At 38.4% G+C, this 24,397-nt stretch overlaps 1 protein-coding gene across 1 annotated transcript in view; it reads left to right on the forward strand.

Moving 5' to 3' along the window:
• The window catches only part of ALK (ALK receptor tyrosine kinase), an 809,244-nt gene that overhangs the window by 229,651 nt on the left and 555,196 nt on the right, over nucleotides 1-24,397 (forward strand). Inside the window, exon 2 of the mRNA XM_089529545.1 lies at nucleotides 14,024-14,143. Coding sequence (XP_089385671.1) covers nucleotides 14,024-14,143 — 120 coding nt within the window. The remainder of the gene's footprint in view (nucleotides 1-14,023; nucleotides 14,144-24,397) is intronic.

A 24,397-nucleotide genomic window follows, 5' to 3' on the forward strand; every position in this document is an offset into this window, starting at 1 on the left:
ACAGGTGAATAGGAGCAAACCATTTAGTACAGACACGTCACAAATAAAAGGTGAAATCCAGTCAAACCTGAACATTTTTCTGTTCTGTTCATTACAGTGGAAGAAATTTAAACATAACTCAAGGCTTACAGGTATTTGATTTTGGCTGCATTGTCACCTGAATAATAAACATATGGTTCTCATTCATGAGTTAGAGCCAATTCCTATTATACATAGCCAGGGCTGGTTGTAGGTATCTGGCCACCCTAGGCAAGAAATATTTTGGCACCCCCTGTCGCCCCTCATAATTATTATCACTCCTTGATTTCTGCTGTTTCGTTCGTTAAAGCTAAACATGACTTAAAACTTAGGTTCCAATCTCTCGTCATAGTATTGAGAATTAGTCAAAAAATCAATTAGGTTTTTACAGGTTAAAGACTTTTTATTGCTGTGACATTTGGAATGGAGTTTTAATAAATGATTTCTGATTACGTAATGATAAAAGACATAGGATACAGCACCCCCCTATCCCCTAAGATAATGTAAAAATAAATAAAGTACTCACCTAAACAACTAAAACTTCCTCTTTACTTAATTTAAAACTTGTAAGAATGTAACACAGTATTAAATGTACTAGGCAAATATTCAAAATCAAACACAAACACGGAAACACTATTGCATGATCACTACCAAAAATGCAAAACACAAAAATAGACTAGTTTGTTTGTTGTAAACAGTAAACTCAAGACAACTGGTGACTGGCGTTCTGTGTTGTGGCACCAAGGGTAAGGTGGGTGGGTGGCAAGAGGAGAGGGGGCTGTTGACCTTGAGATTACATTCAAGGTGCATGCAGAAGGCGGATGATGTACCATGTGACCGTACCATGGACAGAGGGGGTGCACATTTATGTTTTGGCCATTGTACAAAGAAACTGTCATACGGTAGCTTGCTTTTATGTCGCTTGTTGTAATGAGTTTTCACTTTAATATTGTTTAATTATGCAAAAAATTATACAAAAAAAGCCGCCAAGCTGCCCCTAAATTTTGCTGCCACCTAGTTCGCCTATATGGTTGAGCTGGCCCTGTGCATAGCTCAGTATGTATAACTAAACATAGCTGATTTGCTAAGTGATGTGGATGTGAATGGATACAGGTAACAGGTAACATTGGACAGCTTCTCTCAAACTTCACTGGGACTAACCTGAAAACTGTCTAAGTTCTTTTGGGAAAACAAAATCAAAACAACAGGGAAGCTTCTACTTGAAAATCCTAAGGTGAGACTAGCAGCAGCTCACCAAAGAGCATTTACAGCGATAGCCCCGACACACTGGAATGGACTTGGAGATCCAACTTAGCTCTACCTTAGATGCCTTTAAGAAGGCATCGAAAACTCACCTCTTCCGGTTAGCATATCCTCCCGACTCCCTTTAGAGAAATCATTCCCCTAATAGAAGTTCAAGTCAGGATCTCTAGCTACGACTGATAGATCTTAATTGTTTGTATACTGTTTTTAAAAATTTTGTATTGGAATGTGGTTGTAACTATTGTTATACTGTTTTACGATGTGATATGTACTATTGTTATTGAATTTGTGAACTGCTTTGAACTCTTGGAAAAGCGGTATAGAAATAAAGTTTTTATTATTTATTATTATAAATGAACTGAGATAAAATCTTAGATCCCAATCTATGGGTGGAAAAGGAAAGCTTTTCCAAAAGAAACCTCATGTCTTAAAGATCCTTCAAAGAGACTAGGGTTCTTCCAAGCACACTTGGAGTAGACTGTGAGAAGAAAACACTGTTTGTGCATTTACAGACCCTTTGTGTCCAAACAAGGAGTATATTTTTGTACAATTCCTAATCATGCATATATTTATACAATCTCTACACGTATCACACCTCTTTCCATAATTTTCCAGATGCATGTTATCACCTTGATTGTTTGCCTTGATCGTCTTCAAAATGTTTCTTGTAAATAAGCTCAGTTATTATTGTACATGGACCTTGGAGAGATAGGAACCAAACCACAACATGGCACAGAATTATCCTTTCTAACATTTGTTTTATTTCATGTACAATTACCAGTACCACCTTTACTAGATCCCAGTTTTGTAATGCAGTACTCAAAACCAGCTTGCTTCCAGACTTTCCAGACAGTGAATACAGGGAAGCATGCCTTCTGGACAGAAGCAGTTATATTGGCAGCCAAATGGGAATTGTCTACTGACAAAATAAGCCATAGGCAATGAGTAGATACAGAGCTTTCTAAGCTTATATCCACCCTGGGAAGGGCCGTTCTTGATAGCACATTATTTAGTTTCAGCCTTTTATAACATGTTGTTGTGGATCTGTGGCTACAGCATGATGAATTGGGGGGGGGGGGGGAGAAAAGAAAAAAAGGAATGGCTGGAAGAAGCAACTTTGTTTGAGAGTCCAAGTGTGCATTACCTGCCCCTATTGGATAGCAATGCTGTTGGACTCTCTGATGTCAACAAGATTTGGAGCCTCCAGAGATTATCATCATTCAACTGGAGAAGAATGAACCTGGCAAGTTCCATAGGCTGGAATCTATAGACAAAGCAGTGTGGGACTTTGGAGTCATGCATGCCTTTCAGCACTAGATCTTTGAATGTCTCAACTAGTGCAGAATTTTTAACCTAGATAGTTGGTTATTGTGAAATGAACAGCAATAGGAACAATATGGGATTTTGTTTCACTGCTTGGAGGGGGGATTCTAGAAGCACTGTATCAGTTGGACAGAGGGACAATACTTGGTTATATGTCATATGTTACAGTATTAAGCTGTAATTAGGTTGCAGCTGCAAAAGGTTTGGCAGGAGGTGGCTCCAACTCTGGTGGTGGTTTTAGTATGGGTCCCAGGTCTAGTTGTGGGGTGATTTGGCCTGGACATATATCAGACCCAGTTGGGGGATCCCTTTATGGGATGTTGGAGATGTGAGCAACCAGGATGAGGTCCAGTTTGGGGTCATACATCTATGCCCCATCCCTAGGTGGCAAGAGTCATATAATGTCTTCCAGCCATATGGAATCCCTCATCTTTCATTCCAGAGGTATACTCAGTAGACAGGCTGGGTGCATTAGTTGCCATACCTTTATCCAGGAAGCAGGCTGGATGCTTGGTTTCCTCAGTTGATAGGTAGTTTGACCAATGCCTGGATCTGGACCCATGCTGCGACCAAGCCTCTTCCGCTGTAACTAATAAAATTTATAGCTGGTTTTATCCCAACAAATGTTTATGTTATTATTTCTAGGCTTAGCCTCAATTGCCACTTAAACTGCAAATGTTGAGGTTTTGAACACCTACTTCCATATTATCTTCAAGAAGGAACTTTAACACATTTGTTTGTTCACATAGTTGAAAAACTGTTTGTACACAAAGTTACAGAATTTGCTGCAAGTGTAGTTGTAGAACTGCTTGCACAATAAATTGTGAAAGCTATTGTGCAGTTCTTGCACAACACACCTTACACACTTTTGTACAATTGATAGCATGCCTAGGAAACACAGGAACACATGCTTTCACAACTGGAAGAACCAGCAGAACTTTGCTAGAGCACTGTTTTCTTTGGCTAATGTTTTGTTAGATTTAGAACATAGTGTCATGAGCTTTCTTTCACTGTATCATAAGCAACTACTGAATGAAATGCAGGAAACAGTTATGTGCCTCACCTTCAGGCAAGAAAAGCAGAATGGTAATAATTTCCTATTACTTAACCCAAAAGTACAATCATCCTTTTTTTCTTTTAAACATCCTTTTTCTCTTTTAGGGAAGTGTAAGCCTTCAGAGAAAGGGTCATCTCAGGAAATCTGGCATGTCTGTCAAGGAGAGGTCTGACCAGACCAAAGTCGTCATAGAGTTAAATGAAATATTGCCCATGTGGTGTTTATGAGGTTATATGTGGAAGTGGAGGTTCTCGCTCTTTCATTCTTATAGAAGATAAAATTTTGTATCCCTGACCTACTTGGAAAGATACTTTCTTGTAATTCACTTTTTGAAGTGTAGTTGAAGAGTTCTGCTTTCTGCAGCCATTCTTGGAATCACTCATCTGGAAAATGAATTTTTTAAAAAAGGCTCTGACTTACCACTAAGGTGAATTCTTGGCTTTTATTCAAACAACTGTTTGAAAGTAATTTTGCAGTATATCCTCCAAGCTCACCATGTAACTGAGTGGAATTTGACCTAGAATCTTAGAACTACAATTTAATTATAGCACTTTAGAACTTTTAAAAATAACTATTTCCTAGGCATCCCACCTAGCATAATCTCATTATCCAAAGGATGGATCTACAACTTTGTTCAGAAGTACATTGAAATAATTTTATCTACGTTTTGGATCTGCTCCATTTGTATAGGTTCCATAAGTATATGCCTTCCTTCAAGGCATCAGCTTCTTCATGTCAACTACCGAAAGAGCTGCAACCATTCTGGTGCCCTTCAGATGTCTTAGATTTCAGTTTCTTTTGGCCTTGTTGTCTGGCGATGATGAAAAGTGTATTCCAAAGTATACAGGATGGTCCCCTCCCCCCTTGCATTTCACTGGCAAGCAAAAACATTTTTATTTAAACAAGCTTTTTAACTTATAATAAGGACAGGGTGGTTTTTCTATGAAATGTGTGTTTTTAGTTATGTTTTTAAATTTTGTATATTTTTGTATTAATTTTATATTATTTTATCTAGTTGATTTTAATTGTTTTTAATTTTTAATTAAAACGTGTTATTTTGTAAGCCTTCTTGGCTCCCTTTTTTGGGAGAAAGGCAGCATAAAAGTGAAATAAATAAATAAATAACCAAGGAGCATTCCAGAAGGACTGATCTGCAGCATTAGAATGTTGTATTTGGCTGAAATGGGGTAGATGGTCTCAAAGGGAAAGAATTATATCTGAGATTCAGCTTCTATCTGTAATATAGGGTTATTCATTTATTATCTGGAGCATTTACATCCCATTTTATACCAGTAGATTGAAGGGAAGTGCATAAATACAATCAGTATTAGCAAATAAAAAGGCAATAAAATAATTTAAATGGACTAAAAACATATTATCCCAGTTGACAGGTTAAAAACAGTTGCTGCTGTGTGCCTTCAAGTTGAATCTGGCTTATGATGACTGAAAGCTGAACCTATAACAGGGCTTTCTTAATAGGATTTGTTCAAGATTTGCCACTGCCATCCTGAGGCTGAGAGAGTGTAACTTGCCCAAGGTCAACCACAGGATTTCAAAAGCCAAGCAGGGGTTTGAATCCTGGTTTCTCAGAAATCCAGTCCAACACTCAAACTATACCAGCTTTCTAAAAAGAGATTAACAAGCTTAAAAAAACTAAGCCATGTAAATAAATACTTTAAATGGAGCACACATTTCAAGCAAGGTCATATATACTCTAGATAGTTCATCACAGAGATGATGTTGTATCTGTACAGTTTATAATAGTGCCCGAGAATAGAGGTGCGAATCTGGGAGCACTAGGTGATAAAAGCATCCCAAATAGTCTATTGTAAGGTGCTGTATGTAAGGCTTTCCCTTTACGTTGACCCGGAGGTTGAAACTGCAGCAGCCTGCCCATGTGTTGAGATGACAATGGTTATAAAAAATAAATAATTATATAGAGATGATATAACGTTTATTAAAATGATATATGTGGAGTGTTTCCAAAGATAAAGCATTTCTTCAGGTGATGCTGTCATTTAATGTAGATAATAATGAGCTCTATGTACGGCATCTTTTTTTTATGTATTCCATTGCTCTTGCAGCAGTGGTTTCTCAGTATTCCACTCTAGCAGCAGTGGAGAAAGCAAATAGAAATAGTGTCAGCTTCTGCTGAGTCCCTCCTATTGAGGAATATATGACTGCCTTAGAGAAGAGGGCTTTGGAACATCTCATGGCATCTATCTCCTCATTTTTTGGTGGGAGTAGAAGAATTAGAGCTTGAAAATGCAATGTTTTTTCTAGGCTCCTTTTAACTTCTCTTTAAAAATGTCAGGAGAGCTATGACTGGCAGAAAATGAGGAAGTGCAGTGGCATGACACGGTCACTTGAATGGCCCATCAAATCCTGCAATAAACCATGAATTGCATGTCCCTTGTATTGGACTCCTGAACTCAACACTGCGCCAGGATAACACTAAAATGCCTCTTGAAAAGGATGATGGCACTGGCTTTTGAGTAACTGAAGGCAGCATTTGGTTCCATGTTTTCCTTTCTGTAGAAGTGTTTGAAATGGCTATAGATATAAAGAGGGAATTTAAATTAGAAGCTTGGACAGTTTCAGCATTTCTCCTCTCTGCAGTTTATTGTGTCCTGCCAAACTCTTGGCTACTAAAAACGGAGCTGTCAGCCTCCAGTTGTTAATTCATTCATTTATTGAAAAGGTTAGTGTGGCTGCAGGAAAGTGATAAAACTGTATGGTCCAAGGAGCCAGAAGGGCTAGCTGGCACATTCCAGTTATAGTTAAAACCCCTCAATATATTTTGACTTTAGATAGATGCTGTATTGTTAGAGGATGCCGGGGGGAGGGGGGCATTTCTCCCTTTCAAAAGACAAGAAAATGATTTCTCAGTGGGTTTTGATAATTTTTCAATGGATTCTTTTCATGTGGGTTTTGTTGAAAAAGACAAGTATATTCTTCCTTTGACTTGCTTGCCTATTGTAATCATCTTGAAAGACTGGAAATATCTGGAAGTAGTTTGTTGTTGTTGTGAACTTCCCTTGAGTTGTCTTCAGTGGATGAGACATCTGCAAGCATCCCCATCTTCCATTACTCTGCTGAAGTCTTATAGATTAATGCCTGTGACCTCCCTAATTGAGTTTATCCATCTAGTGTGTGGTCTTCCACTCTTTCTACCATCCTCCACCTTTCCTAGAATTATTGTCTTTTCTAATGAGTCATGTCTTCTCATGATGTGACCAAAGTACTATAGCCTTAATTTGATCATCTTGGCTTCCAGGGAAAATTGTGGCTCTATCTGCTCAAAAAACCATTTGTTTGTCTTTTTAGCTATCCACTATATCCTCAGCACCTTTCTCCAGTCCCACATCTCAAAAGACTTAATTTTTATCTTATGCACTTTCTTCATTGTCCAGCACTTGCATTTGTACATGGTAATGGGAATACATTGACATGGATGGTTCTAACTGTAGCGTTCAATTGTATATCTTTACACTTTAGGATTTTGTCCATAGTTACCTTTCTCAGTCATAGTCTTCTTCTGGTTTCCTGACTGCAGGCTCCATTCTGATCAGTGTTTGATCCAAGGTACTGTGTCAAATTTCCAAATGGATATGCTTTACTGTGACTGTTGCTGTTCCATGGAACATGACAGTGTTTATAAAATGTCAGTGTCTTTTGCATGCTATTTTATGCGTGTTCACAGTGGATTGTTACTCCTATTTGCACCTGTCTAACAATAGCAATAACAATAGCAAGTACATTTCTATACCGCTTATCAGTGTACTTAAGCACTTCCTAAGCGGTTTACAAAGTGTAAGCCATTTGCCCTCAACAATCTTGGTATTCATTTTAGCGACCTCGGAAGGATGCAAGCCTGAGTCAAGCCTTTTGCTGGTGTTGAACACACAACCTTATGGTTTGTGAGTGAGTGGCTGCAGTACAGGCATTTAATTTTTTTAAATTAATCTTTATACAAGTCCAAAATTTCAAATTTAGTGTCAACAACATTAAATTCTGTTATCTTATTATATATTCTTAAATCCAATATAACACAATATTCTGATCATATTTCATAAAATATAACACAAATGTTTCTTCCTTTTTTTGTTTAAATATCGTTTAAAACAAAACTATCTTCCTGATGTTTTTCTTCTAATAACTTCCATCTTGAAGTTGTTTAAGTGGTTGCAGTACAGGCATTTAACCATTGCACCACCAGGAATCTCTCAGAACAGAACAAAAGACCACTGTTATCCTGGCATACACTGCTCCCACTATTGGGAATCAGAGAACGGCCCCTTCAGCACATGTAAAGGCCCCAAGAGATTTAGGGCTTTATGTGTCATCACCAGCACCTAGAATTCTAGCCAGAAATGTATTGTTAGCATATCCTATTGAAAAAGGTTATGCAATGAAGAGAAACAATATCCATGTCTAGATGCATTTTCGAATGTGCATATGAACACAGATGTTATTTTGCATTGCACTGTTTTCTGTTAGATTTATATTTGAATGTATCTCTTAAGATGAATGAATATGAACCCAGTGGCCTGGCACTTTGGCTGCAGTCTGTCTCACTGCCTCCTCATTTCTTCATGGATAGTTTCTTACTTTCATGAGGATGTACAAACCCTTTGTCAAACCTAGATTTGATATCTCTCAGAATGTGATTATTTTAGCTGAGCATCTTTGGGGAAGCCTATCAAAACACCTTAAATCCTTGTTGTATGCAAACCTACTATTATCTTCCTTTGAAGACTGGTTAATTGAGAAGACTTTATATCTTCAGGTATAATTGTCACTCCCTGTAGAAGTGCTAGATACTAAAACAAACACTTTGTGTGTAAACTATAGTACTACACACTGTAGAAGTGCTAGTTACTAAAGCAAACTCTTTGTGCCTAAACTATTTTACTACACACTCATGAAAAGAATGCTCTCAGAATATCATTGAAAAAAAAGAGACAATACATTATGCAGAGTCGGGTTAAGACAGATGTTATTTTGCTTCAAAACGGCGTTGAAGACCATCCTGTTCAGGGCAGCATTCCCAGGCATTGCATAATTGTCACTTGCTATTTGATGTTCTTTTGTCGTCTGTTTTATTGAATCATTTCCTGTATTGCTATGTATTTTATATGTATTATCCTACTAGAGAGGCCCCTTCCCCACCACCACTCCCTTTGTGTCGTGTCTTTTTAGATTGTAAACCTGAGGGCAGGGAACCGTCCAATTAAAAAGATTGTATGTACAGTGCTGTGTAAATTTACAGTGCTTTATAAATAAAGGTTAATAATAATAATAGAAATTGTATAGTTAATTACATAGTAGTTAAATAGGCCTCTGTGATTGTTTAGCCCAGAGCTTGGAAAAACTACCTTTTGAACAAACAAGTCCTAGAACAACCCATTTGCATGCTGACTTGGATTTTTGGGGAGTTTTAGAGTAAAAATAGAACTTTTCTAAGTTCTGTTCCACTCTTGCTAGCACAGTGAAGGAGTTGAACCAACTGTGGTCAGAGACTTCCATCACCAGAAAATCCTGTACGTACTCTATTATAGGACAGAGTAGAGGTTCTCAACCAGGGAGGCTCCATATGTTGTTGGAATCCAACTCAGGGAGGGACTTCTAGGAACTGAACAGCGTCTGCATCACTGTTAATTACAATCAACCAAATTGTCAATATCTGATGTGAACAGAAATCCTGATGCCCACCAATTCTCCTTTCTCCTCCAACTATGCAAGCATACTGTGCAGTCTAAGGAGCCCTTATCTCTTTTTTACTATTTCCACATAGATATACCCAGATTTTGCCTCTCTGACAAGCTTTCCATAACTACCATCCCTCCCCCCCCCCCAGCACAATCACTTGAAACAATTACAAGGTGGTCAATTGTGGTGGGCAAGTGTGGCCCTCCTGATATTGTTGAATGGCAATACTCATCATTAGCTGTGTTGGGAACACCCATAACTGCAGCACACCATTGGCTGTGTTGGCTAGCTTTGATGGAAGCTGAAGTCCCTCTGGCTATTATCCCCTAGCATGTTTGGATGCTGCCTAATTCAGTCATTCACCCATCAGTTCAGCCACTCTAGCCAATCTCAACTTACTCCATGCCTTGTTGTCCATCACTGGCTGGCCATCACTGTAGCTGTCTTTTATTATCTGTGCTTGGGGAAGGAAGGATGGCTTGCAAGAGCAGCTCATGGAATGCACAATGAAACCTATACAGGGTCGTGGTTGGTATAATAAGGTATGACAGCTTGTTGGACTGCCTTCTGCTGCACAGCTCTAATCTATGAATGCTTGCTTTCTGAGCAGACCAGAGACCACAAACATGTTATAATAGTGGAGGTGGGGAGGGGAGAGTGTTGTGTATCTGCCAAAAGCCATTGGTTGTGGATGGCATTGTATGTATATGTGTATGTATCTGGTTTGCTAACAGATAAGTTTGTCCTAAACACCTGGGTCAGTGGCCTGGGCAATATTAAGAGACAGTAATCTTGAGAGTAATCACTCCAAGCATAGACAATTTGGCAGGTCTGGTATTAAAAGCAAGAGACCAGAAGATGATATGCAAAGGGATCTTGTAGCACCTTTGAGACTAAATGGGAGAATGAAAGAAGTTAGTAGCATACTTTCGTAGCCTTATGTCTCCTTCCTCATATGCAAGATTCTGAGGCTAGTGAAACTGTTCAGATGGCCCTCATTTTCTTCATGAGCTAGTAGGAGCTATCTGAACTTCTGTTGTAATCAAACCAATGTTTTTTTGTTTTTGTTTTGTTTTTTAAGTTTTCCAGTTTCAATTTCCTACCTACACTTGAAAAGAAAAATTAAGCTGTCAAACACACCTTATTAAAATGCAAAAATGAAGAATTAAAGGTCCCCATAACGTGGCCAGGTTGCTGTGCCCTGATTTCTGTTCAACATGCCTTCTTCCCTGATCAGAGCTGTAGAAGTGCTAATCTCACATTCTCAGAAGAACCATGCTGGTCTGGCAGGTGCTTAGGGTGGATATAGATGAAAACAGACTGCCACAGCTGATGTGGGGTCATTGAGACAGAGGATAATCCCTAAAGGCTTGCATTAAACATTCTAATTTGTGACACTGAAATGCAGCACGGTGTGAAGGTACCTGTTTTATGTGCCAGCTTTCCAGGGGCTAAAAATAAAGTAACAAGTGAGAAATGATCTAAGGTCAGACCTTACACCAAGAATTTGCAATTTTAGCCAAAGGGATATTGCTTAGAGTTCTGTACAGAAGTTAATAATTTGCCCCCTCCGTTAAAAACCATTTATATTTTGTGGCTTACACTCCTTGTTGCAGATGCAGAAGGAGGTGAAAAAGAATATTCTTTTATATACCGAGAACTGAATTGCATTCTAACAGACTGGTGTATGTGTCTTTGTATATCTCCCCCTATAGTGGCATCTAGACAAGACATATCTTGATTTGCGCTGTTTGAATGATCAGCGCGAATCAGATGTTCCCACTGGGAACTTTATTCATTACTGGCAGGCTTATTGAGATGATTTTTAAACTGTGAATTTTAAATGATGGATTTTAAATGTGGATTATTTTAATATGTGCCTATCTTATTTGTCTTTTTAAACTGATGTTTTTTAATGTGAAGTCAAAGGCTTTCATGGCCAGCATCCATAGTTTTTTGTAGGTTTTTTGGGCTATGTGGCCATGTTCTAGAAGATTTTCTTCCTGTCATTTCGCCAGCATCTGTGGCTAGCATCTTCAGATAATGCTTTGCCTGGAAAAAGTCAGCAACAGAACAATACACATGCAAATCACTCCTGCATTCCCAGGCTCACACAGTATATATATTGCCAACTTTTTCCAGGCAAAGCATTCTCTGAAGATGCCAGCCACAGATGCTGGCGAAAAGTCAGGAAGAAAATCTTCTAGAACATGGCCACATAGCCTGAAAAACCTACAAAAAACGATGATGTTTTTTAACTGATGTTATTTATTATTTGTTGTTGTCTCCCACCTTGATCCATGGGGAGAGGTGGATAATAATAATAATAATAATAATAATAATAATAATAATAATTCTGTATAGCTGTGTGTGTGTGTGTGTGAATTATAGTGATTATTATCTTTCTCCCATCCAAAATACATGATTGTACTTCATTATTAACGTATGTCTCAGTCTTTATCAGATTCCTACACTTGGTTTACATATATGATAAGAAAGTTCATAGTGTGATAGAGCCTTCACTTTTGGTTATACTGGTTATTGCTGATGAGAGTTTCAGTCCCAATGATACCAGCAGGGGGTGGGGAAAACACAAATTCCCTTTCCCTGCCAAAGATATGGTAAACTGATAAGAACATACTTTCCCTCTAATGGTTATGCATGTATTGTCTGTAGGACAATATACACATTATGTAGGACATGTGTGTTACAACTGAACTGATCTGTGTTTATTTTTTTAATTAAAGACAACCTCAGTGACTTCAATTATGCTAAGGACATGTTGGCATGCTGAGAACTACAATGCTTAGCAGCTGTTAAGCTGTTAGCTCTATGTGCTGTGAACATACATACATTGTAAAAAATGAACAGTGGACTAAAATTTTCCTTCTAGCCTCTTAATATTGAAATGAAATGCTTGACCAAGATTCCTGAATGGAATAAGTGACCTCTTAATGACATTTAATAGTATCCCAGTCATGTGGGATGCAGCCTATGTATATAAGGCTACATACATGTAGATTCCCCTTTTCAGGTATTGTGCCAAACACACAGATACTGATTACAAGATCAAAGACTGAAACTGAGCTGATTGACATGGGAGTTTATCAGACAAGGGAAACTGGAAGTATAATCCAATGGCAATCCGAACGCAATTATTGCGTGATAGACTACCACACACAATTTTGGGCAATGGCAAGTTATTTTCGGGCAATGGGAAGTCAGTTCAAACGTAATTCGAATTCACGTAAATTCACTGAACTAGCAAATTCACGTGAATGCGTACTGGCCTCACTATCTTTTCATTCGAAATTAAGAGAAATTCCTGCCATGTGATAAACTCCATGGTCTTTTCCACCTTACACAACATGACTGGGAAGAAGTGGTTCTATTTGAGAATCCTTGCAATGAATGTGATGGTACAAGAATGATCGTGTAACCAATCCAATATGGGTATCCATTGCTGCTACTGGGGACAGTAATACTTATGTAGAATGAGAGCAAACTTTCTTTAAGGAAAATGAAGCCATTTTAGAATAATTTTTCAAGTCTCTGTGTGTATGTCCATAATTTCCAGTAATTTTCAAAAGATTGATTATAGGAAGATTTCTTTTGGCACCAATGAAAGTATAAATGGAAAATAATCCCAACGTCCTAGTGATATTGATACCACAACACATGGGGGCTGAACAGATGGGCCAGGAACCTATGCTATTCTGGCTTGGGTGCTCACCTTGATTGGTCCCTAGGTTGTCAAGAGTGTCAACACACCCATCCCTATGCCACCGTGGGATCCACTACTGGAGTACACTCTTTACCTTGCTGTTCTGTCAGTCCTACTGAGAAGCTCCTGTCACTGTGTCTGATGGAGAAACAGGATGCCTGACTGCACCCATGTGGCCATGTGCCCCGTTTCTGTATCAGATGTGGCAGTGGTGTGGCAAGGTAAGGAGTGTGGGGGGCCATTTAAATAGCCAGGGTTTCCAGGAAACTCCACGATAAATCAGGGGTCAAACTGACCTGGTTTGAAGGCTGTTTACCCCAGGATTGGGCTGGATCCATGTGAATTTGTGTCTGGTCTATCAGGATTGAACCTGATCCTGACCCAAGGGTTTGGGCTTGCATCATCTGAATAGGATGGTGAGAAGCCAGGGAGGATCACAGGCCTTTTGACCTGTGCAAACAACCCCCAAGATAAACAAACAAAAAAACACACAGAGAAAAAAATCTATGTAAGCTTTGAAAACCTTAGGCTTTGAGGCACAGGGAAATAGGAGGGCCAGTGACAATTAATACATTCCCATTTGAAAGTGAGCAGTTTTCTCATCCTTCATTAGTATGAAATCATGGATTAGTATTACTGCAGTTTACAGTTTCACCTTTGCATTTAGGGAATGACAAAGAGTTTGTGTTGCTAATTATACTTGTGCTTAAAAGCTGACTTGGTTTTAAACTGCAATTTGCTTAAACATGATCCCTGAGGACTGGAACCATTGAATAATGGGTTAATTGATAATAATGGTCATTTACAAGACCAGTTCCATCCAGAAAGTATTTTCACATTTTAATATTTGAGATCTGCTTTCATTATAGTAATAACTATCTCTGTGTCTATCTATTTCAGCATTATTGTCTCATTTTATTTTACAGGCCTCAGCATTCCAGAATCACCAACAAATATTCCCCCACACTCTTTGGATTTTTCAGTGTGGAATCTATCTTGGGTCATGAAGGATTCCTCCCCTTCCTTTGTTCCCAGAGGGCGACATTGTAAGTATATCCATTTTATGTTCCCAGAAAATCATAAAATAAAATGGCACCTAACCCCCTTCCCTTATTTCCATAAATGAATGCCACAAAATTAATGATATCTGTTATTTCTTGGTATATTACAAATAACCTAATGACATGCATGTGAAACACTTAATAATATGGATATGGAAAATATTATATATTTTACTTTTTTTCCCTCAGGCACTTTCCTATCCCCCATCCCTTTCCCCCCAGTGTGATGTATAGTAATTGGCAAATTAAAATAACAACCAGGACACAAGGACAAAGTACATGGTAAATGGTAAAGGAAGAGATATATTTTAATATATTAATAAAATAGCAACATGGAAACAGCAACATTGAAGGAGATAGGGAAAGAATAAAACAGCAAAGATTCCCTGGTGTGTAGAAAAGTTTTACCTATAAAGGAAAAAAGCAAGTAAAGAGTCTGCTTGGTGGGAATTTTTAAGAAAAATGATCCATAAAGTAGAGATGGCCTGAGGTTCATTTGGTTTACATTTTAATTCAAACTCATCTGATTCTTGTTTCTTAGGCTTAGATGTGAACCAAGATGCAATTATCCCTTAGTTTCTCTAATTTGCCAATTGCTTTTCCAAATCTTTACTTGACAAGCTGTCCCAATTTATGTTTCACTAATTTATCCAAGGAGTTGTTGTGCTGGGGAAAAAATCTTCAACCAAAGGGATATTGACTAGCTCAGAGGTTTGACGATATTGACACTGATCTGAATGGTGTCAGTGTGCCGATCCTTTTAACTAGTAGCAACCAGAAGGAGTATCGATGTACTCTTAATCCTTGTAATGCAATCACATAAATGTAATGCCTTTTAAAAAGACGATGAAGTTTCTTGAGTTGACATAGGGCAACATTAACAGTGGGCATTTCACATAATCATCTGTCCCAGGAACTCCCTCAGTCTCAAGAATGACTATCTTATTGTGCATTATTTTTTGTTAATTGTCACCTAGGAAGCATCTTATTGGATAGTAGGGATAAATGGGGAAATCACATAAATGTAATACTCCACTGTAACTAAGCCTAAGTAAATGTAATTGAAATGCATATTTTTTCCCTTGTTCTCCACATCTGCATTTCCTTGTTCATCCCGTCATACCATTTCCCACAGTTGTTTACTTTATGTTTATGCCCCTTGGACTAAATACCTATCAAACCTGTTCTTTGTAAAGCATAGTGTACATAGAAGTCACTATGGCCCAGTCCAGATGGGTGCAATAGGGCGCCCTGGTCATGTGCGAGGGGTGGCGCTTCTAGACGCCCCTAGCGCCTTGCACATGATGAGGGCATCAAAATGGTGGCACCCTGTACAGATGGGTGCCACCATCATTATGTGACGGACACCTAGCGTCCGCATGTCGCAATGCCATTGTGATGTTGCGACTGCACCATTGGCACACTGTGGCATCATAATGGCACCACAAGAAGAACCTGCTTTTTGCGGGTTCTTTTTGGTCCTCGGGGAAGTCCTGTGGGCTGCGGTTTCTCCGCAGACCAAAGTTGGGCACTGGGAAACCATCCTTTGTGGATGGTCTGTCCCGCGCCTATATCTTCAGGTGGACAATCCTAACAAACTACTGGTCCACATGGTCTTTTTGATGGGAATCACTTTATGATGAAATTATTAGAGCTGGGGAAAAGCAATGTATTTTAAATAATATCCTCAGAAAATAATTACAACAAATTTACAATTACCATAATGTGGGAAACAAAGTCCTGCCACATCACTGATACAGTCCTGAATTGTTATATAGTTGACTTTACTCTTATGGTGAAGTCAACCTGTACTTCATGAATAGTTTCTTGAAAAAATTAGCCATACTAGTTGCCAGGTATTGGTATTCTTACAGCCCATGCAGCCGAAGGAAAGACGATTCAGCAAATCCTTTTGGAACATGAAGGAGGATGAATCTATTGCTAGCCTCTTGTGAGAACAGATGAGGTGGAAAGAGGCTAATAAGATTTACTCACCCTAGGCTTCTAATTATCTGCTTGAGGGAGAAGTTTGACCTACCTGTGTGAAGGCATCACATATTTCTTTAAATTTATGTGTTAGCCTTTTATGTTGTATAGTACATATCTTTGGGATGGCACAGACTATCTGCTCCCGGCTTTTGTATGTGTTTGAATGATGTAGACACTCTAGTTTCATCTTAGGGCAAGAAATTTTTTTTTTTTCTCCTTGTGGCTTCTCTAAGGATGGCTTTTCTTTAAGCCTTTCATTATTTATCTTCAACCTCTTTCCTTTCCTCAGAAACACTGTTCCAGAGGGAAACATATGCTTGAAAAGTCTAAAGAAGATCCTCACATAGCTTCATTTGCTGTTATACCAGGAAGATAAATGAATATGGCCCTACTAATACAGTCACACATCACCATTTTGCAGATGTTAAAACTGAGCTAAAGTAACAATTTGTTCAAGGTCTCCTGAACTTAGTGGCCTTTTTTTATTAAAGATCTCTCAGTTCTTTTTATAAGGAATGAACAAATCACTTTCTAACAGCTCACCGCCCAGTTGCCTGATTAAGATTACAAATGAGTGTTTAATAAAACTTCTATTAAAACTTTGTTTGCCTAATCATCTGATGGGACCCTTCTAATTAAGCAACTGGCACTGCTGAAGTGAGGAAATATTAGTCTTTTTAATTACTTTCCCCCATTGTTCTGTTAATTGATCAATGCCTTTGATTGAAATGCAGAATAATTTTTTACAGGATTACCCCCTCCCTGAATTAATTTCTGCAAAAGGAAGGATAAATGTTGAGAGCTTGTCTTGATCACATTTTTAGAAGTGTATATTTGGTCCCTCGGGAATGTAAAGAGCTTTTTAAAATGACTGCAGAAAGTGGATTTTTAGTGTTTATGAATACCTCATTGCTCACATGTAGTATCACCTGTTTTTGTTAATGAACCCTACACTTCTTAATTGTTGCTAGGCAGAAATACAGAGATCTTTTAATATCAAGCTTGTTTGATCCTGGTTTGAAAATAAAATATCCCCTGCAAACACAAAACATGGAGTTTGAACATGGAGGATGATAAAGAAACTGGGTTGCATGAGTCTGCATAGGCAGTATTATCCTGGAGGGAGGATTCACATCAGGAGGAAGATATGAGGTTAAAACCAGAAAAGGTTCCATTGTGACTGAACAACTGCCTCGCCTCTGAAAGTGGGGAGACTTTTTGAAGGACACTGAATGATGACCACATTCTTCCAAAAATCAAGCACATTCAGGATCATTATAATACCCAGTTCCTAAACTGTGCAAGTGCGTAAAAGCTTGAGAGAACAATCTTTAAAAGGTCAGAGCACAAGTGGCAAATTTAGCACAAAAGTAAACATTATAAGTAGAATGGTAAAATGTCATACAGTTTTGCGGCAAACTACAGAAACAATTTCCAGTTTCCAAACATAGAGATGAATGTTCTAAACACCTTAATTACATATAGTGACTTCTAAAAGACAAAGGGAAAGTACATCACAACCGATTATAAATGATCAACACTTTTAGTTCTCAAGAACAATCTCATAAAAGGTGAACACTCTCATTTGACAAGTGGCATTTCAGCAAGTTAGTCATCTTCAGTGGCACACATGATTAAATAAACTACTTTAGAATAAATCCAGAAGAAGTAATACCTGGGATTGTTTATATAAAGGCACATGCTCACATGGCTAAAGATACTGTGAAAAGCTCCTCTAATGAGACTTCAGGGGTCTGAGCCAAAACCTCCACTGGTTAGGAAGTTGAAGCTGCAATGGCACATCACTAAAATACCATCTACCATCAGGAAAATAAATCCACTGTCTGTCCTGCTGTCCTTCTGAAGATTACTTTTGTGCTAAATTTGTAGTTTGTGTCCAGACTTTTAAATGTAATTTTATGTTCTGGAGTGGTCAGGAAATAATTTCTTTTGGCTTGACCCTGGTTTCTTTAAAGGTTAAGATCAATTTCTTGGAACAAATAACAGGAGCTGTATGATTATGTCCCATCGTACTTGTAAAATAATCTGAGTCATCTTGGCTGGCTTCCAATATAAATTAACTCTAAAAAGAGCTTGGAATAGTGAGTTTTGGATTAAAGCTCCCAGAACTGCTACTGTATATTACCTGGGGATTAATGGGGTTTCTAGCCCCAAACAGTAACTTTTCCAACTCAAAAAGTATATTTTGCAATTCCATTTATGAGCTAGGTGAATATGCTCTTTAGTCACCAACCTCTATTTCTGCTTCATCTGAAGAGCACACATTTTTCTATCAAAGGGATCAAAGGAATATTGTACCTGTTAAAGGCCATTGAATGTAAAGGTCTTACATATAGTTTGGAGATGAGCCTACATACAGCTGGTAGGTAATAGCATGACCTAACTCGAATTAGGACATGCAATTCAGCTTATAACTAGAAGTAGGTTATATGTACCAGTTTTCAGGAACAATCAATAGTGTCGCAGAAGAACTATGATACCCCCTTTTGAGCAGAGATAAAATAAAAATTGGAATCTAATCATAGATTACCCATGAAATTACGATAAGGATAGTTCTCTCCCAGATGTTTTGTTATTTGCCCTATTAGACAAGTGATGAGTAAATTCCCCTCTATAATTTGGAATATGTCTCAGCAAATAAACAAACTCAGTTGACACCACAAGCACAATGACATTTAAATACCTACCTGGCCTCTGCTGGTCATCTCTTTTTCTGTCGTCCAAATTTTCTTCTTTGTCATAAGCATTCTCAGCATCATGTATGGCACAAGCTATGGGACACAGAATCATAGAACCATAGAGTTGGAAGAGATTGCAAGGGCCATCCAGTCCAACCCCCTGCCATGCAGGAAATCTAAATCAAAGCATCCCTGACAGATGGCTATCCAGCCTCTGTTTAAAGACCTCCAAGGAATGAGACTCTACTACACTCTGAAGGAGTTTGTTCCACTGTCAAACAGCCCTTATTGTCAGGAATTTCCTCCTAATGTTGAGGTGGAATCTATTTTCCTGCAGCTTGGATCCATTGTTCCTGGTCCTGTTCTCTGGAGCAGCAGAAAACAAGCTTGTTCCTTCCTCAATGTGACACCCCTTCAAATATTTAAACAGGGCTATCATATCACTTCTTAATCTTCTTTTCTCCAGGCTAAACATCCCCAACTCCCTAAGTCGTTCCTCATAGGGCATGGTTTCCAGAACCTTCACCATGTTAGTCACCCTGCTTTGGACACGCTCCAGTTTCTCAACATCCTTTTTGAATTTTGGTGCCCATAACTGGACACAGTATTCCAGGTGAGGCCTGACCAAAGCAGAATAGAGTGGCACTATTACTTCCCTTGATCTAGACACTATACTTCTATTGATGCAGCCTAAAATCACATTGGCCTTGTTAGCTGCCGCATCGCACTGTTGACTCATGTTCAACTTGTGGTCTACCTGGACTCCTAGATCCCTTTCACATGTAGTCTCATTCAGCCAGGTGTCCCCCATCCTATATCTGGGCATTTCATTTTTCCACCCTGAGTGCAGTGCCTTACATTTCTCTGTGTTGAATTTCATTTTGTTAGAGTGCCTGATATCTCTACGGAGTGATCAGGCATGGAAAACTACATGCCTAAACTACACCTTCTGGTAGTGAAATGTGCATACTCAGAAAATTGGCTTTCTTTCTGAACTGGAGAATGTCTTCTCAGGGACTGGGTGCTTTTGCTATCATGTATTCTATGAGCTAAACAAGTTTGCATTCCAAGCAGCTAAATACAAACATCAGTGAAATCCCTACTGATCTCCAGAAATATAAATAAGTAAGTAATCCTAGCAGTAAGTGTGATGGACAGTGTGCTCAGAAGTGATGCCACTATACACATGTCGGTCAATAAAGTGACAAAATACTTTTTCTTGCTTTTGCTGTTACATCATTTATCTATGGATATAATTTGGGATATGATAACATCACTAATACTGGCCAAACTGAGCTGTATTAGGAAGAGGTGGGGCATCAGTGTGCTTACCAACACAAGCTTAGATCAACTTATTCAAAGCAAGGTCTTATGTAATAAATATGTTTTGAACTATTGCCTACCTCATCTTTCAAGATCTAGTTTAAATTCCTCTGAGGTTAGTAAAGCTGCCCGGTTAATTTCAATTGGCTTTAAACATAATTCTAGTCCTTGGAATTCTTTTCTTACTAGCCAGTTTAGGCTTGATCCACCACATATGGCAAGGGTTTAAGAGTTTGAAGCCAAGAGTTTCTTGAGCTTTGTCCATGTGTTGACTTAGTGTTGTACAGTTTGTAGTCCTCTAATCTGAGCTCACATGATGCTCATCACCCAAGCAGGCATTTCATTCTTGTCTCAGCTAAGCAATTATTAATTGCCTCTCCTTTGAGCTTTTCCATGAAAAATAAATGATACAAAACTGTACTAGTGCTCTGTGTAAGTAAGACAAATTTACCATTCCATATCTGTGAGCAAGGTTCAGATATCTCTGCATGTGGTGCAATGCCCAGTGTCCAATTTTGAAAAAGTTTTAAAAACTTATCTACAGTGGGGTCTTGATATCTTCTGAGATTTGGTTCTAAGACCTTATCCCCATACCAAAATCCGTGTATGCTCAAATCCCATTAAATACAATAGTGAAGTAAAATGGTGTCCCTTATCTAAAATGGCAAAATCAAGGTTTACTTTTTGGAATTTATATTTTTTAAAAAAAATATTTTGAAGCAATGTATGGTTGAATCCATGGACTTGGAGGGCCAGCTGTACTTGTTTTTTTTCTCAGTCTATCATTCTTCACATTTAAAACAAATATTGTCATATCTCTGCCTACATTTTGCTTCTTTGATTAATTTTTGTTGCATTATATATATGAATCAACCACTCTATCTGAATGGTGACAGTGGTGATGATAATTGTTCTTCTGGTAGATTTGCTGCTGTTGTTTGTAATTTTATCTCATCTTCTCTTCAAAGAGCTCAATCATGTACACATGAAGACAGTACAGTTTATTCTTACAAACTGGTAGGTTTGGTAAGATTGTAACTGATTCAAGGCCCAACAGGAGTTTTATTGCTGAACTGGAATTTGAATCAGGCTCTTCACAACTGAAATTCATGTAATTCCATAATGTTGGAGGCTTTAATTGTCTAGGGAAATAAAGAACTAGGTCTAGCCTTACTTGCTGTCCACCTCTGTGATTATGTAAATGAGATGAAGACCCATCCTCTGTCAGTGGAAATGTCCTTGCCCATTGTACTGTTTTTGGAAAGTGCATCGTCATTTAGAACATTAGTACTGTAGCTGGGACTGTTACAATGTTCCCTCAGTTGTATTATGAAGTACAGCTATCTCAGTACAAACATGTTCTGAATATACACATCTGGAAGAGATCTTTTTACCCTGACAATAGTACACCTCAGTCAGATTGTATTGTATTACCATCATCCACACAGAGCTATCTAAAGGGGAATTTTAATGAACACACAGTAATCAAAATACACAGAGTGATTGCTTTCAAAAACAACAAATATTATGGTAGAGCTTCATAAATGGCAAATAATATATGGATAACACAAGTAACTACCCAATAAAATACAGCTCCATAATGATAAAATATTAACTCACACAAATTTATGAGACAAAGGGATTTATAATTAATTAAACAATTATTCAGTTCTCTGCCTTTCTCTCAGTATTACATCCAAGGCGAGACTTGAGTTTTTAAGATCCAGGCTGTTACAGAGTGCCAGATGGAGTTTCAAAAGGTAGCAGGGGTTTGGGCCTAAGCATTCTGGGGTATACAGCAAGAAAGGGTAAAGTGCAGCCTATGTGGTCTATGCAGATGTACCTCTCCCCTCCCAACCTCCCATATTCAAAGAACATCTCCCCAACTCCCATCCCTCCATTTTTAAAAGAAAAAAGACAAACATTGCATTAAAATCATCCCATACACCAGTTGGCATTATGCTATGCATGAAAACAACCTTCCCTTATAGTCTCCTTCCACCTCCTTTAAAACAGTTGGCATGGCACACGTGACATATTTGTGCTGCCCTGCCTCCTCCCCACTGCCTTCTCACCTGTCCATTTGCTCTGGTTTCTACAACTACCCTTGGCAACCTCATATGCTAGAGCTTGTGTTCCTTCTTCATGTTCCAGAGGTATATGTCTTTAAAAGAGGAGAGTGGAGAAGCACAGGCTGGTTATGGGAATTGCCTGGTTGTGGCAAAGGGGATTTCTCAAGATAATTTTTGCTTCCATGCAGGCTTAACTGAAGACTCACACAGCCAGACTGTCTGATTTCTGGCATAAACAGGCAGGCAAAGAGGAAGAGGGGGAGGGACGTAGGAGGGAGAAGAAGAGAGGGCAACTTCTGTGGCTCCTGAACATGCCCATCTGTTGGAAGGAGGGAGAGGGAGGGTAGTAGAGCTTTGGAACCAGCTGATAGGGCTATAGCTCTCTGAGGTCCCACAGTAGACCAGTGAATCCCACTGAACCACTGGCAGAAGATAAAAGAGAAAGGTGTGGTGGCCCAGAAACTGAGGCATTAAAGACCTTTTCTTAAACTGTACCACATGTGCACACACAAATACCAAAGAGGAAATAAGCCAGGAACCTGTAGAGAAAATATTCCCAAAAGACAGATTTTCAGGGTGACAGCAATTGGCTCTCCTTTCTTGTTAGACTTTCCTAAGGAGCAGCAGCAAGGCTGTTTTATTGAATTAATAGTTTTGTTATTATTTTTATTGTATTTTTATATGGAATTGTAATTATATTGATGTAATCCCACCTCAATCTGCAGGGAGAGGCAGGAAATAGAAATAATAATAATAATAATAATAATAATAATAATAATTATTATTATTATTATTATTATTATTATTATTATTATGGCCTTCTGAAACAGAACAGGAATTTAAGAAAGAAATTGGCTAATGAGATTATGTGACTAAAATCCTGGATTGTTTGGCAGTTTTGCATGACAATCTTGTATGAATTTAGATTCATTCCATTGAATAAATTTCATTTGGTTGAGATGGGATAGAGTATTGCTGTAAAAATGCAAAATGTTGAACTGATCTCCCTGACCAAAAGTACTTTTTCACTTCAGTGTGATTCCTGTCCAAAAGCATTGTTTGCTAACTCAGAAATTGTTGGGAAATGTAGTTCTTTCTTGAGGATCGTTAGAAACTCAGAAAGTAAGCAAGACTGTTTAATCTCACTAGCAAAGCTTACTCAGCAGAAAAATGATGATGATGGGGCAAGCAGGAATAAAACTTTATCTAGCTCACTCCTCTCCCAGCCACGTGTCCCCAATAAAAACACACACTCACTTGGTTAAAAGTGAAAAAGAAAATAAGTTTACTTACAAAATCATGTGTATGAAGAGGTACACAGGTCTAGCTTCATGCTGATTAGTTAGTAAGCAAGTTTAGTAATGGAGTCTCATCTCTGCTGCTTCTTCACCCAAGACAAAGGAAATTAAGTGTCCTCATGGTAAACAGGAAATGAGGAGGGGGAGTGAGGAGGGGGTTTGTTAGTAAGCAATAAAACTACCATTGACATGCATTACTAGAAAGTCTTAACATGCAAACCATCGATATGTATTGCTAGAAAGTCTTAGCATGCGAAGTTGCTATATCCCAACAGAAATAGAACTCTTTGCTTGGGAATCTTCATGTTTAATGTTTGATTTCTCTCCACATTCAGAAGATTCAACATTCAGTTGCTGCTATTGTGATATATTTATATAATTTTCCTTGGAGGATGACTTGAAGACAACAAAGAGATTTCTTTTTAGCAATTGGTTCAACCTTTCCTGTTCTAGTAACACAGTTTTCCAGTTCAACTAGCTATTTCCATATAGCATAATGCATGCACACATAAAGGTCTTGGCAAGGGTATTATACAAATCCAGCCATCTCAGGAAGACCTATATAGCCAGATCCCATTGACCATTTTATCACCTATTCATTGTTTGTGCCCCTTTGCCTTGTCACTAGTTGATTTAATCAGCAGTGCCTACTGTGTTTGTGTGGAGAGAGAAAAAGCTTGATATAGATCAGTCACTTGATATGTGGGATGAGCCACTTTGTTCATAAAATTCAGTAACCTGTTTCCAACATATACCAGTCCCTTCAGAGATGATGTAAGAAACATTTCGGTATTAGGCAAACATGGAACTGAGCATCTCGAGTCTTAACAGTCAGAGATTGTTTGCTCACTGAAGCAT

This window comes from Sceloporus occidentalis, unplaced genomic scaffold, assembly GCF_023333645.1.
Source record: "Sceloporus occidentalis isolate IW3139 unplaced genomic scaffold, rSceOcc1.0.p SCAF_6, whole genome shotgun sequence".
Lineage (NCBI taxonomy): Eukaryota > Metazoa > Chordata > Lepidosauria > Squamata > Phrynosomatidae > Sceloporus > Sceloporus occidentalis.